The sequence below is a fragment of the Phoenix dactylifera genome, chromosome 4, assembly GCF_009389715.1.
Source record: "Phoenix dactylifera cultivar Barhee BC4 chromosome 4, palm_55x_up_171113_PBpolish2nd_filt_p, whole genome shotgun sequence".
NCBI lineage: Eukaryota > Viridiplantae > Streptophyta > Magnoliopsida > Arecales > Arecaceae > Phoenix > Phoenix dactylifera.
Genome location: NC_052395.1, coordinates 23,939,898 through 23,952,458, shown reverse-complemented (window position 1 = coordinate 23,952,458; position 12,561 = coordinate 23,939,898). Strand labels below are relative to the sequence as shown.

Sequence of the window (12,561 nt, the reverse complement as noted above, 5' to 3'; positions counted from 1 at the left end):
AACAATATCCCAAGACTGGGGGTACGACAACCAAACCTTCTCAAAACGGAAGGGGCTGTGATGCGTAGGACCCGATGAGGTAGAGAGTAGCAATAGGCAGTGGTCCGAGGCAATCCGAGGCAGGTGGCTGACGCGGCCAGTAGGGAATCGGAGGATCCAATCAGGGGACGCAAAAGCCCTATCTAATCGCTCCCAAACCCTAGCACTGCCCAGCTGATTATTGCACCAAGTAAACCATGGTCCGGAAAAACCTAAGTCTACCAGACCGTTCCGCGATACAAAGTCACGAAACTCTCTCCTGTCCACTCGATCCGTAAAGGCAGCACCCCTCCGCTTCTCATCCTCACTCAGAATACAGTTGAAATCACCAATCACTACCGTCGGGATACCCTGGGCGGTCAGGTTGGTGATCTCCTGCCAAAGGACTCTCCTAACCCGGTGGTCCGTACACGCGTATACACCGCACAGCATCCATGGAGTAGCGTCGGGTCTTGATATGACCATGATTACTTGTTGAGAGCAGTTGTGGAAGACATCAAGCATCGCCACACCCCGCCTCCACAGAACCAAAATGCCTCCCGACAACCCTTGGGAGTTGACTGCATAGGTCTCCCAATCCCTCTCCATGCGCCGCCTCAAGCGGCTAAGCCCCTCGCTAGATAATCGGGTCTTGCAAAGAAAACAGATCTCCGGACAATGGACCTGCACTAATCGTTTGAACGAAGACATGAAGGACGGCTTGGCCGCCCCCTACAATTCCAAGCAAGAATCATCATGGGTCACAGTCCACATAGTCGGCCTCAGACTCATCCTCTCCTAAAGTCGCGGGACCGTCCTCAGGATCGGCGCCCAGGCAGCCTCGCTCCTCCTCTCCACCAGGTGCGGCTACGAGCCCCATAACAATTGTCCTGACATGCTGAACGACAGTAGAATGGTCCATACCCACTCCTGGTGGCAGTGCAATGACCATGCTCCCCTCCATGTGTAGGGTGGGGTGGCCCCCCACCATGCACCAACCTAGGGTAGCATCCTCCAGCACACCTGCGGTTAGGGGAGGAGGGCCAAAGCGAAAAACCCCCTCTGGCCCACTCTCGAGACCCACATGAGCATCCCACAGCCGAGGCTCACTCGACGTACCCACCATGGGGGGTCCTGGCCACCGGCCTGAGGGAACCCCAGACCTGCCGCCAACTCCTAACAGGGTGGGCTTTACCGGAAGGGGCTTGCTGGCGTCATAGGGCCTCCATCCCTGGTCAGCTCATCCTGGGTCAGAGGAATCGACTCAGTCATGTCCCAAGGCCCGAGGCTAGCTGGGCGCATGGACTGCTCGTCACCTAGTCCTGTGGCCCCCCACCAGCCTGGGCCTAGGGCGCCAGGGCCCGCGGGCTGCCCCCTAGCCCGGAGGCATTAGGGCCTGCGACCCCAACGCGAGATGGGCCTGCGGGCCCTGCACACCTGGGGGCTTCGCGCCCCGTTCGCGGGGCGCGACCCCATCATCGGGCCCGCCCTCGACAGGGGGCGCGGGCCCCATGCGGGGCGCGCCATCAACGCGAGGTGCGTCGCGTGCAAGGCGCGGTGCGCCATTGACGCGGGGCGCGCCATCCGCTCGGCCCACGGCCGCGGCGCCCGACCCTGTGGGCCCGTGCGTGTTGGGCCGGCACCGGTACGGCCTGGATCACCAGGCCTGGGCCCCCTTGTGGGCTAAGGCCCGCTGGGGGCTTATGCCTTTTCTGGTTTTGGGCTCGGGCTGCAACCGCCCCGCTGGGCCCAAGGTCGGCCCGCGGGGGGGGGTCGACCGAGACGACCGGGTTGACCCGCCGGCTTGGCCCCGGGTCCCCCGATTCGACCAAGTCGAGTCCTGGGTCGCCGATCAGGGCAACCCGGACCTGGCCGACTGGGGGATCCGAAACCAACAAGTCCCCACCACCGTCCAACGGCGACCAGCGGCGCGCAACCTTCGTTGGCTTCTGCCAACCGTCGGTGTCCGCCGGGGACGCTGGCGAGGTTTGACCAGCCACTGGAGATGGCGGCCGGGTCGAGGACGACCCGAGCCCCTTATCAGGGTCGATCGTCTCCCCCGGCCCTGGCAGGCGATCCTCTCGGTGTCCGCCGGGGACGACCGGGTCGACCCGCCGGCTTGGCCTCGGGTCCCTCGATTCGACCAAGTCGAGTCCTGGGTCGCCGACCAGGGCAACCCGGACCTGGCCGACTGGGGGATCCGAAACCAACAAGTCCCCACCACCGGCCAACGGCGACCAGCGGCGCGCAACCTTCGTTGGCTTCTGCCAACCGTCGGTGTCCGCCGGGGACGCTGGCGAGGTCTGACCAGCCACCGGAGATGGCGGCCGGGTTGAGGACGACCCGAGCCCCTTATCGGGGTCGATCGTCTCCCCCGGCCCCGGCAGGCGATCCTCTCGTGGGATTCGCCTCTGTGTCGCCACCATCCAAGGGCCATAGACTGGTCCTTGGTTCTCCTCCTTAGTAGCCGGAGGAGGCTGGTCTTTTCCGCCCCCGGGTCCGCCGCCCCCGAAGGGGAGCCCTCCGTAGCTCGGCCAGTCGCCGGTAGACGGCAGGCAGCGACCCCGTGACCCATTCGCCCACAACGGGGGCAGACCGCCGGCACGTTTTCGAAGACGAAAGGCTGCCAATGCATTTTCGTCATTCCTTGGATCAAGACCCCTGGTAACAGGGGCGCCGTGGTGTCGACCGCCACCTTTACCCCGGCAAAACCCATCGCCCCTTGTTGCTCGGTGACGCCGTCCACCGCGATCGGCCATCCCGCCCGAGTCGCAATATGGAGGATGGTCGAGGTCGACCAATACTCCGGTGGTAGGCGGGGCAGGCGGAGCCACACCAACGCTGTCTTCACCGCCGCATCCTCGGGCTCAAAATTCAGAACCCATAGGCTCATGGCAAGGAGCTGCCCCGCCACCACCCATGGGCTCTCACTCAGGGCACGGTCCCGGTCCTCCGTCGACCGGAACCGGAGGGCGAGATAGTCATCCGCGAGCAGGACGGCCACCACGTCCTTCAGTTTTGCCCGGGCGGCCACATCTTTGGCCACCCACTCCGCCGGGATGCGGCGGCCAAAACTGCAAGCCACCAGCGCTCGCCCTTCCCATTTCAGCCGGGCCGCCACGATCGGCTCTTCCGGTAGACAGAGGACGTCCGGAAAGCGACGGCTCAGCCGCTCCACCTCCGCCATTTCGCCAAACAGACCTGAATGTACAACTTCTAATGTTTTCACCTCGAAAAGCTTGGAGCAGTTCTTTGGTGTTTCATCTTGAGGATAATGTGTAAGCTTTGATTAATTTTATGTCATCCACTCATAGATCTCTGTTTTCTTCTTTTGCCCTTTTAAAGTGTCACTGCCCTCAAAATATATCCTTCCATCCTGACCATCCAACCAGATGAAGCATGCAGGTGCACTCCAGTTTATCAAATTTGTATGCCAAGTGCACAAAATCTTTTAACTTACGACACCATCGTCTAAATACTTTGATGGTTGTTACACCACAAACAACTAATATGACACCTTGCTTTAGAGGTTCTGATTCCCTGACTTTGCTTGTCAGGATTATTTTACGTGGCTCAAGCGTATTGCATCAGGCTGATGGTCTCCTTGGTGTTTTACAGATTTAAGGCCCGTTGATCTCCAGTCCTCTTAAGGAATGTTTGCAGAGAGCTACAATTTGTAACTTAAAACTTGTTCAAAGAGCTCATATTTCTATTTTAAAACATGCGCAACAAAATTACTAGAAGGGTACAAGGCCTATGATATGCGGCTTTCCTTGAGGACATTAATTTACATGTGATACCGCAGTCTGTTTGGTACTTGTTGTAAGATCCAGCGCAATCTGTTCAGGTTTTTGCTTCATCTTTGATAAACCATTTGGCATGTTTGATTTTGTGAGATTTGATGGTTGTAGATGGTGATTACTCATTTCTTACGATGGCAGGAATTTTTTGAAACAGATTTTTTGTCCAAAGGAATTCAAATGACACTTTGGAATTATTACCCTTTTTTGTTTACTTTATCTAGTTTGTATTTCATAGAACATGGGTTTATGGATGGTTGTGTTTTGTGCAATATGGTGAAAACAATTTTTTGTTTCAATTAGTTTGGGACTACTTCAACATTCTAAATATATGATATGGCTATTCTTTGTGTAGAAATGCATGGCAGATCATTATGCTTTGTGCAGAAATGCATGGCAGTTCATCCAAGTTAATCTATTTGTTCATTGCATTTTACATGTCTTTTTAGACCATCTAAAATTTTGTTTTCAGACACCTTGGATGATAATGTGGGTCATATTAAATCTATTACCATATATTTTGGTAATAAGAAGGGTGGAGAGACTTCTACCATAGGGGGTTATGGGGAGGGTTAGATATATGCAACCTTATCTCGTATGCAGAGAGACTATTTCCATTTACCAGTGACATGCAGATCACAATAGAGTAATTTTGCCATTGCATCAAAGCTTACCCTTGAGGATTAATAAAAAGCCCTGAGGTTGTACTGCAAAGGTCAAAACCTTTATGATCTAGTTGACTTCAGGCTCAGGCTTGCTTGCTTGATTGAAGCAGTTCAATTCAGGCTCAAACCAGGTTTCACATTAGAAGCAGTACTCAAGCTAGGATTTCCAGGCATCAGCTTGACTACATTTCACCATGCTTCTCAGAGTAATTTCCAGTGGACTGCTCTTACAATTTTATTTTTCAGCACTATGTTCTACATAGCTATGGTTGCCGCGTTATGTGTTTTTCTTCTTGCATTGAAAGCTTTTTCTTTACATTTAGTTCTAATAGTGAATGTATATTAACCACAAATTGTTGTGAAAATCTCATGCTCTGTTACCAAAATGAAGTGGACATGTGGTTTAGAAGAACAGAGAGGAAGAAGGAAATGTGAAAATCACCTTCAAAGCTTGAAGTTTTTATTAAACCAAATATTTACTTATCTCTATGAATTAAAGTTTGCGGGGCATACCATACTAGTACTAAACTGGTACGTGATACTGTACTATATCGACACTTGATAATGCCAAATTTTACTACATCATACTGCGTACCGATATTGTAGTAGGATGGTACTGGTATCGAGACGGTTAACCGTAATATGAAGTAAAATTTCAAGAGAACCTCAAATTAATCTTGGCTCATCGAGGACTTTGAAGAGGTTCTAAAACCTCCTTCTGACCATCACCAACATAGCAATGTTATTAACCAATTTAGAACTGGTTGACAAACTGCGGGATCTAAAAATAGAAAGAAAATCATGTATGTTGCCCACTATAAACTGCTTTAATGAGAGCCTAATCATCATGAGAGCTCATCTAAATTTAGATTCTTGATGCATTGTTGTTCAGTGGCATCGATCTTGGCTATTCGTTTATCATGCATATTATTCGGTCAAGATTATGGTTGCTGCTGTTAGGAGAGGTTGCATAATTTAAAACTTCTTATCTTAAATTAATATTCTTGCCCTAGAACATACTTTGGATTTATGATTTGGCATCCTGCATCTCTCTATGTTTTTTAATTTACCGTTTAACACACCTTGGAATCACCAAAAAACTGGCCACAGGCTTAAAATAAAGACAATACTTGCAGAAGAAAGTCCAAAATAAGGAAAACCATTAACTACTTAAATTATGAGAAACTTCTACTAAAAGGGATGAGTCGGGCAACTCCATCGATCATACCAAACACATTTCTTATAGTTCATTTGATTCTGACATGAATAATATGAAGAATATCCCACTATACTTCTGTTGCGTCTTTATCACTGCTTTGACTCGCTTGCCATTTGTTAGTGAAACATGAGGGGGTTGAGATATTTTCCTGCTCCTAATAAAAAATAAGAGGAGTATCTTGGCAAGTTGGAATTCATGTATCTTGAGATTTTGGCAACGTAAAAATTCCTAATTAATTGCAATTAAAGGAATCTCATCAATGAATAGGAAATTTGGAAGAATTTCTTCATTTGCAAAATGATACAGGTGTAGTTCCTTGATAAACTCACAAGGTCTTTAAACTCTTCGACGACTTAGAAAAGCACATCATTTGTGCACGAATCAGTAGATTTTCTTTCATACTGAAGCTGTCCATGACTTTGGTCTTGCCTTCTGAAACACAACGTTTCCTCCCTGACAAAACAATCTTTTGGTTCCTAATGCCGTTCACTGTTATATTATTGTTTTCAACCATGATTATTGCTCTTGATCACATCTGCATGTACCATTCAGTAATAAGAATAATAATAAAAAGCATAAGTAAATTTGTACTAGTACTAGTTGGAAATAATTTCCTGACACATGGAAGGTGCCAGCTTAGCAAGCTGGAAAAGTCTCTTGGTGGGTTGCATTAGAGACCCGAATTCAGGCCTCTCCTCCATCAGGGTTGGCAGGGAGTCTTATCTCCCATGCGCTTATTTTGGATTGACTAGTTGCTTGCAATGTGATTCACTTGGGTGTCAGTGGTGCTTGCTGCACATAACCTTCTCTATTGTTCATAGTTCCTAGCAAGTTGGCAGATCGGGGATTGATCTTTATGAATACAGGTATGATCTTGAACTTAAGTTCTTGTGTGTCACTCGGTCTGGATTCGCTACTCTTAATATATCGCTTGGCCAATGCTGCTTCGTGCTCGATATGTTTCTTCATTTAAGTAATTGTTAGCTTTTGTTTGTTGGCTTTTTGATATTTCTGTCATGTTTTACATATTATCTAATTATAAGCTAACAACTGATCATGTCTATTTTATTTCCTCAAAAAAAAAAAAAACACTTATGTCTATTTTATTACCATTTTGCTGCCTCCATTAGGTCCAATCTAGAGGTGAACGAGACCGGGTTGGACAAAAAAACTACTGCCTCCTCGTTGGGGTGTCCTTGTCTTTGTTGAGGGGTGCTCTACGGTCACTTTTCCTCCCCTACCTTGTTTGAAGGCAAAGGAACCACCACAAATTTTTATTTCAAAACACAGATAGCAGCTTCCCATCTATTCTCATTTTATGAACATATATATACCTCTCTCCTATACTTCAAAGTTAAGGCAAAAGACTGAGAAGAACTAATACATTGCTCATCAGAGTTTTCTAATAAGAAAATTCTCACCAGACTACTCTCCAGAGTACCTGAAGCTTGAGTCCCTTTCTCAAACAACCCCCCACCCCACCCCCCTGAATACTCTTTACCTTTGTTCCCTACAGCAACACAAGCGTTAGCTCAAGTGCTAAGGGAAGTTAGGTGGTGGATAGCAATCTCAGCACCTGAACCGGGCCCCTATTACAATCTCGGGAGCCATCACCTCTTGTTCTACCTTATGGGTCTCCAGGTCCTTGGAGGTTCCAAAGAAGAATCTGAGTCAGGGTGACTGGTTTTGGCCTTCTTGTGCTCACTTCTTCGGACTTGCAATGCAGCTTCAGATATCGCCAAGTATGAGACATGTCACGGTGCTCCCAGGGAAGGGGGTGAGGGATTTCATCAAGGTTAAGGGCACGTCGAGGAAGCTTTCTTATAAGATGGTGTTCTACTCACTGCTCTTTGTCACATTCTTGCTCCGGTTTGTGTTCGTGTTGATGGCAATGGATACAATCGAGGGAGAGACCGAGTGCTCTTCTTTAGGTATGGGATCCTCGTGAACTCCTTTTTCTTTGAATTATATGTGCATGCATGAAGTTTTCAAAGGGAGTTCGAAGTTTCTCCATGACGAGTTTGCCAACTTGCATTCCCCAATTTAATCTTTGTGGGTGAAATTCTAACTGTGATACTGTAGTTTATGCTCGTAGCAAAAAACTATTGTATTACATGGAACAAATCCATGCAATTGAATCTGTACTAGGTTTCTCGCATTCCAACTCTTGACAAAATTTGGATGCATTTTTTATTTTTTGAGAAATATGAACTTTGAATACGTTGAAACCCTCTATGTCATTTAACCAAAAGACATTTTTGTGTATAAACTTTGACCTAGTTCAAGATTACATACATAATTCCACTTAACAAATACTAAAAGAAATATATAATTCTCAAGTTTCAGAATGAGTTTTGATCTCTTTACATGAACTATATGGGAATTATAGCCAGTTTCTAGAGACTGATATTATCAAGTAGACCAGCATTTAAGCAGGTGCACTCTAGTGTTTGTATCAAAAAATATGTGATGAATCCTGACATGTCCATGGTTTATGGAAGATTTATTGGATTTAAGGGAGGCTAACTTCCATTATGTACCCCTTTGCGCTTACATCATGCCTCTTTTTTTATCTTCTTTTTTTTTGTGGAGAAGAAGGGGGGGTGGTTTACGTCATGCCCCTTTCTACCAACAGTAACAATGATGGTAATACGCAAACTTTCCTTCCATAGCCTTGACCTGATCAATGAACATGCAGTACATGTTCCCAAAATCAGTCAACTAGAAATCTTAAAAAGATGAAATGGAGATTTTATCTAGATTCAGACTCTTTGATGAAATCCCTTTAATAGGTTACTGACTGACTTGCTAGCTACATGGTTGGTCTAATCTAAACAAGAAAAGAAGTGAACAAAACTGATGCGAAATAAGATAGACAGTCATGACCTTGTATCCCTGATACCTTGTACTTTTAACTGGTGCAAGGTCTTGCCTAAGACAGCGATAGTGGACTCGCCATGTCCAAATTTTAAGCAAGCATTAAACTTTTGGTATAAATAATATGGTGGTCACCAAAAAATTGACGGATTACTATTGAAGTCTGCTGGCCTGTCACAAGATGAATAGCATTAGATCTTAAAAAGACTTTTTGAGTCAACACGGTTCTAACAGTGATCAGAAAAGCTGATGCTTCAATATGCATAAAGTTATATCAGGTTTAAGGTCTTTATCTTAGTTGGTGAGGACCTGAAAAAAATTGGTGTTCAAAATAATTCCACAAGCGGGGTAGCTCATCAGCATTTCCCTTTCTCTGTTTTCTTTCTGTCTTTGACCAGAAGAGACCTCATGCTCTACACTGCTAGTTAGGATATCTCATAATGTAAGTTTGGGTAATATGCAAGTTCTTTTCCCCATGCAACCGATTAAATTGATACTTTCTAAAAGCCCGAGGCGTTATTTTTCTTGCTAAAAAAAAAATCTTCCATTCTTTACCAAGAATAAGATTTAATCTCTTTACTTTCTCTTTCAGAGAAAATCTCATTCCTACCTTTGTCTAATGTCAAGTGGCTACCTAAAGTATTTTATTTATTTGTTTTGCATGGCAGGATGTGTAGGGAAAAAGCTAGGGCCAAGAATATGGGGAAGGAGGCTAGAATCGACGGTAACTAATCATCAAAACTTGAGCATCAAAATTTACTCTCTTCAGATAAGCTTCTAATTTTAACGTCAAAACTTAAAAAAAAAAAAAAATTGTCGCAGAAGGTTCCTGAAGAAATATATCGAGTACTTGAAGAAGGAAAGATTGAGGAACCTGAGCGAGGATCTGATATTCCACAAACACTCGAAGACTTCATTGCAGAGATGAAGAGCAACAGATCGGATGCCAAAACCTTTGCCTTAAGGCTCAAAGCCATGGTGCCAATCCAAACCAAACCTAATGGCTAATGCTTAATTCGAAATTATAGAAAAATAAATGTTGATCGTTGACCGGTGCAGGTATCGCTACTAGAGCAGAGGACGAGGACGGCAAAGATCCAGGAGTATCTCTACCGCCATGTGGCATCCACCAGCATTCCCAAGCAGCTATACTGCTTGGCCCTGAAGCTGGCCCAGGAGCACTCCACCAATTCCGGCGCCCGCCTCCGGCTCCCCGCCCCGGAGCGGGTCCCGGCACTCGTCGACCCATCCCTCCACCACTTCGTCCTCGCCACCGACAATGTCCTCGCCGCTGCCGTCGTCGCCGCCTCCCTTGTCGCCAATTCCGTCCAACCGAGCTCGGTCGTGCTCCATGTCATCACCGATCGCAAGACGCATGCGCCCATGCAGGCTTGGTTTTCGCTGCACCCGTTGGAACCGGCGGTCGTCGAGGTCAAGGGGCTCCACCATTTTGATTGGTTCACGAGGGGGAGGGTCCCCGTAATGGAGGCCATGGAGAAGGACCGGGCGGCACGGTCGCAGTTCCGAGGAGGCTCATCGGCGATCATCGCCGATGGTAGCGAGAAACCTGTTGTGGTGGCGGCCAAGCTGCAGGCTTTGAGTCCAAAGTATCAGTCAGTCATGAACCATATTCGCATCCATTTGCCCGAGGTCGGTAAGAAGCAGCAACTATCTCCTTTCCTTGTTTCGAGTATTTGGTTGCAAGCCCAAATACCTCATGAGTTACATAGATACATAGTCTGAGAAGGTGAATGATGTCCGTGCTAGATGGAAGAGTACTAGTTTAGCCCATGGGACCGGACCTAAGTATGAAGTTAAATCTACAGAAATCATGGCCTTCAGGGCCCAAAGAATATCGAATCTCAGAGAATATTCTTTCAACATCAAAGGATGCCTAGAAAGTAGTTTAGGCTTGGAATGGCAGTATCCAGATCATGAGATCTGGCCTACTGATTAGGTATATACAAGCGTTCAGAGACAGAAAATCTTCAACTGTTACATTTGGTGCTGTTCACATTGTTGGCAAGAGAGTTGTAGTAGGTCATCTCTCTTATATTCCTTTTGTTGGTAATACTTCACCCTTTGGTGAAAGGGCTGGAAGTTTCACCATCATTTTACTTAAAAATTAAATTAAAGTTGGTGAGGGAAGTTGAGCAAAGTAAATCAATTTCCTGATTGGTATATAAATCTTTGGATGTGACAACTATCGCGCATTCAACCATCTTTTACTTAAACCAAAAATCACATAATAAATCTGTTGGAAAAAAATGTTCTATGTTACACATGGAACCTGCTCCCTTTTGCAAAAGGGATCCCAAGCATCTGTTGAAGAACATGGGTTATTAGATCATAGTTTGATGGTTAAGAGTTGATTAATGTACAGAGCCTATCCTCTTCCAGACTAGTTTTGAATAAAATTTATACCAAAAGTCAGTTATCACTTCGTTATAATTAAAACGAGGATGAGTAATCACATAGGACTTTTTATAAAAATATGATTTGCACTTTGATGGTTCCACTTCTTTGACTTATGATGTGTAATTATTAGATGTTTTCTTAAACATTGCAGTTGTTTCCACGCCTTAATAAGGTTGTGTTTCTCGATGATGATGTTGTCATCCAATCCGATCTTTCGCCCCTTTGGGACATTGATCTGCAAGGCAAAGTAAATGGTGCAGTCGAAACATGCAGAGGATCCGATAAATTTGTGATGTCAAAGAGATTCAAGAACTACTTAAACTTCTCCCACCCTTTAATTTCAGAAAGTTTTGATCCTAATGAGTGTGCTTGGGCATATGGCATGAATATCTTCGACCTTGATGCATGGAGGAAGACAAACATTAGTCTAACTTACCACCACTGGCTTCGAAAGGTAATTACAGCCTATAAGCAGCTTCTTCTTCATATTTTTCTTTTCCTACTTGCATCTTTATCTCTAATTAATTTCTATTTTGCTCTTTTAGAACTTAAAATCAGACTTAAGTCTATGGCAGCTAGGAACTCTACCACCTGGTTTAATAGCATTTCATGGCCATGTTCATATCATTGATCCCTATTGGCACATGTTGGGGCTTGGATACCAAGAAAACACCACCATAGCAGATGCAGAAAAGGCAGCGGTCATCCACTTCAATGGCAGAGCTAAACCTTGGTTGGATATAGCATTTCCTCAAGTCCGGCCTCTCTGGACAAAGTATTTGAATTTTTCAGACAAGTTCATTAGAGGTTGTAATATCAGAGCATAATAAGATGGATATGTGAGAGAAAGGGGGCGTCAAGCAATACAATGACACGAAGGAAATGACCACGATGAAAAGCTGAAATGTGGATACAAGCAAGAGAATAGATATCAAGACAGCTTGAGGTCATGGAGTGAGATGATGTAAGATTTATAGAGAGGAGTAGGAGGTCCTAGCTTTCTGATGTTTCAGCAATGAAGCAACTTCTTACATCCTTCTGTTTTTGCTCAAGGAAAGATTAGATTTCTTCGGATGACCTGCTTCCAGTTCTGTACATCAATGGATGCAATCATATTTTCCAAACAAGAATGATCAAAAAATTAATAAAATGATGTTATTATCATTTCATTGATGCACCCAAAGTATTACAAAACAAGATCTGAATTTCTACTTAGAATGTAAATCTTTTCAACAAAAAACAATGTTATGTGGCAGGGACGTTTCTTATTTCCTAAATCTTATCTATTAAATATCAAAAGAAAAATATTTACTTAAATTTGGGATAAGCTCCAATAGGTTGTGCTTATTTATTTTCAGTTGCTCAAGTATGGGGTGGGATGCAGTTTACCTAGCATTTGCTGATTAGTATTCTGAAGTCTAAAAATTTTCCTTAACAGCCCCAAAAGTAAATTGCCAACTTTACTAAAGCCTACTCGCTGTCAATTACTAAAGCTTTGTCCTTTTTCCAGGAAGACCAATTATGTCACCAGGCAGTAATTCTTGTAAAACGTGTTGAACTAATA

The 12,561-nt window shown here is 45.3% G+C and overlaps 1 protein-coding gene across 2 annotated transcripts; it reads left to right on the top strand.

The window, feature by feature from the left end:
* Positions 1-7,211: 7,211 nt before the first annotated feature.
* Positions 7,212-12,191, top strand: LOC103696162 (probable galacturonosyltransferase 12). Of its 2 annotated transcripts, none has more exons than XM_008777701.4 (6): positions 7,212-7,633; positions 9,248-9,303; positions 9,405-9,557; positions 9,639-10,229; positions 11,149-11,451; positions 11,543-12,191. In XM_008777701.4, exons 1-6 carry the CDS (start codon positions 7,423-7,425, stop codon positions 11,822-11,824), a joined length of 1,596 nt encoding a protein of 531 aa, XP_008775923.2. In that variant the 5' UTR covers positions 7,212-7,422; the 3' UTR covers positions 11,825-12,191. The 2 variants fall into 2 exon arrangements, with proteins under 2 accessions (XP_008775923.2, XP_008775922.2); XM_008777700.4 differs by having other exon boundaries at positions 7,214-7,633; positions 9,402-9,557.
* Positions 12,192-12,561: the final 370 nt, after the last annotated feature.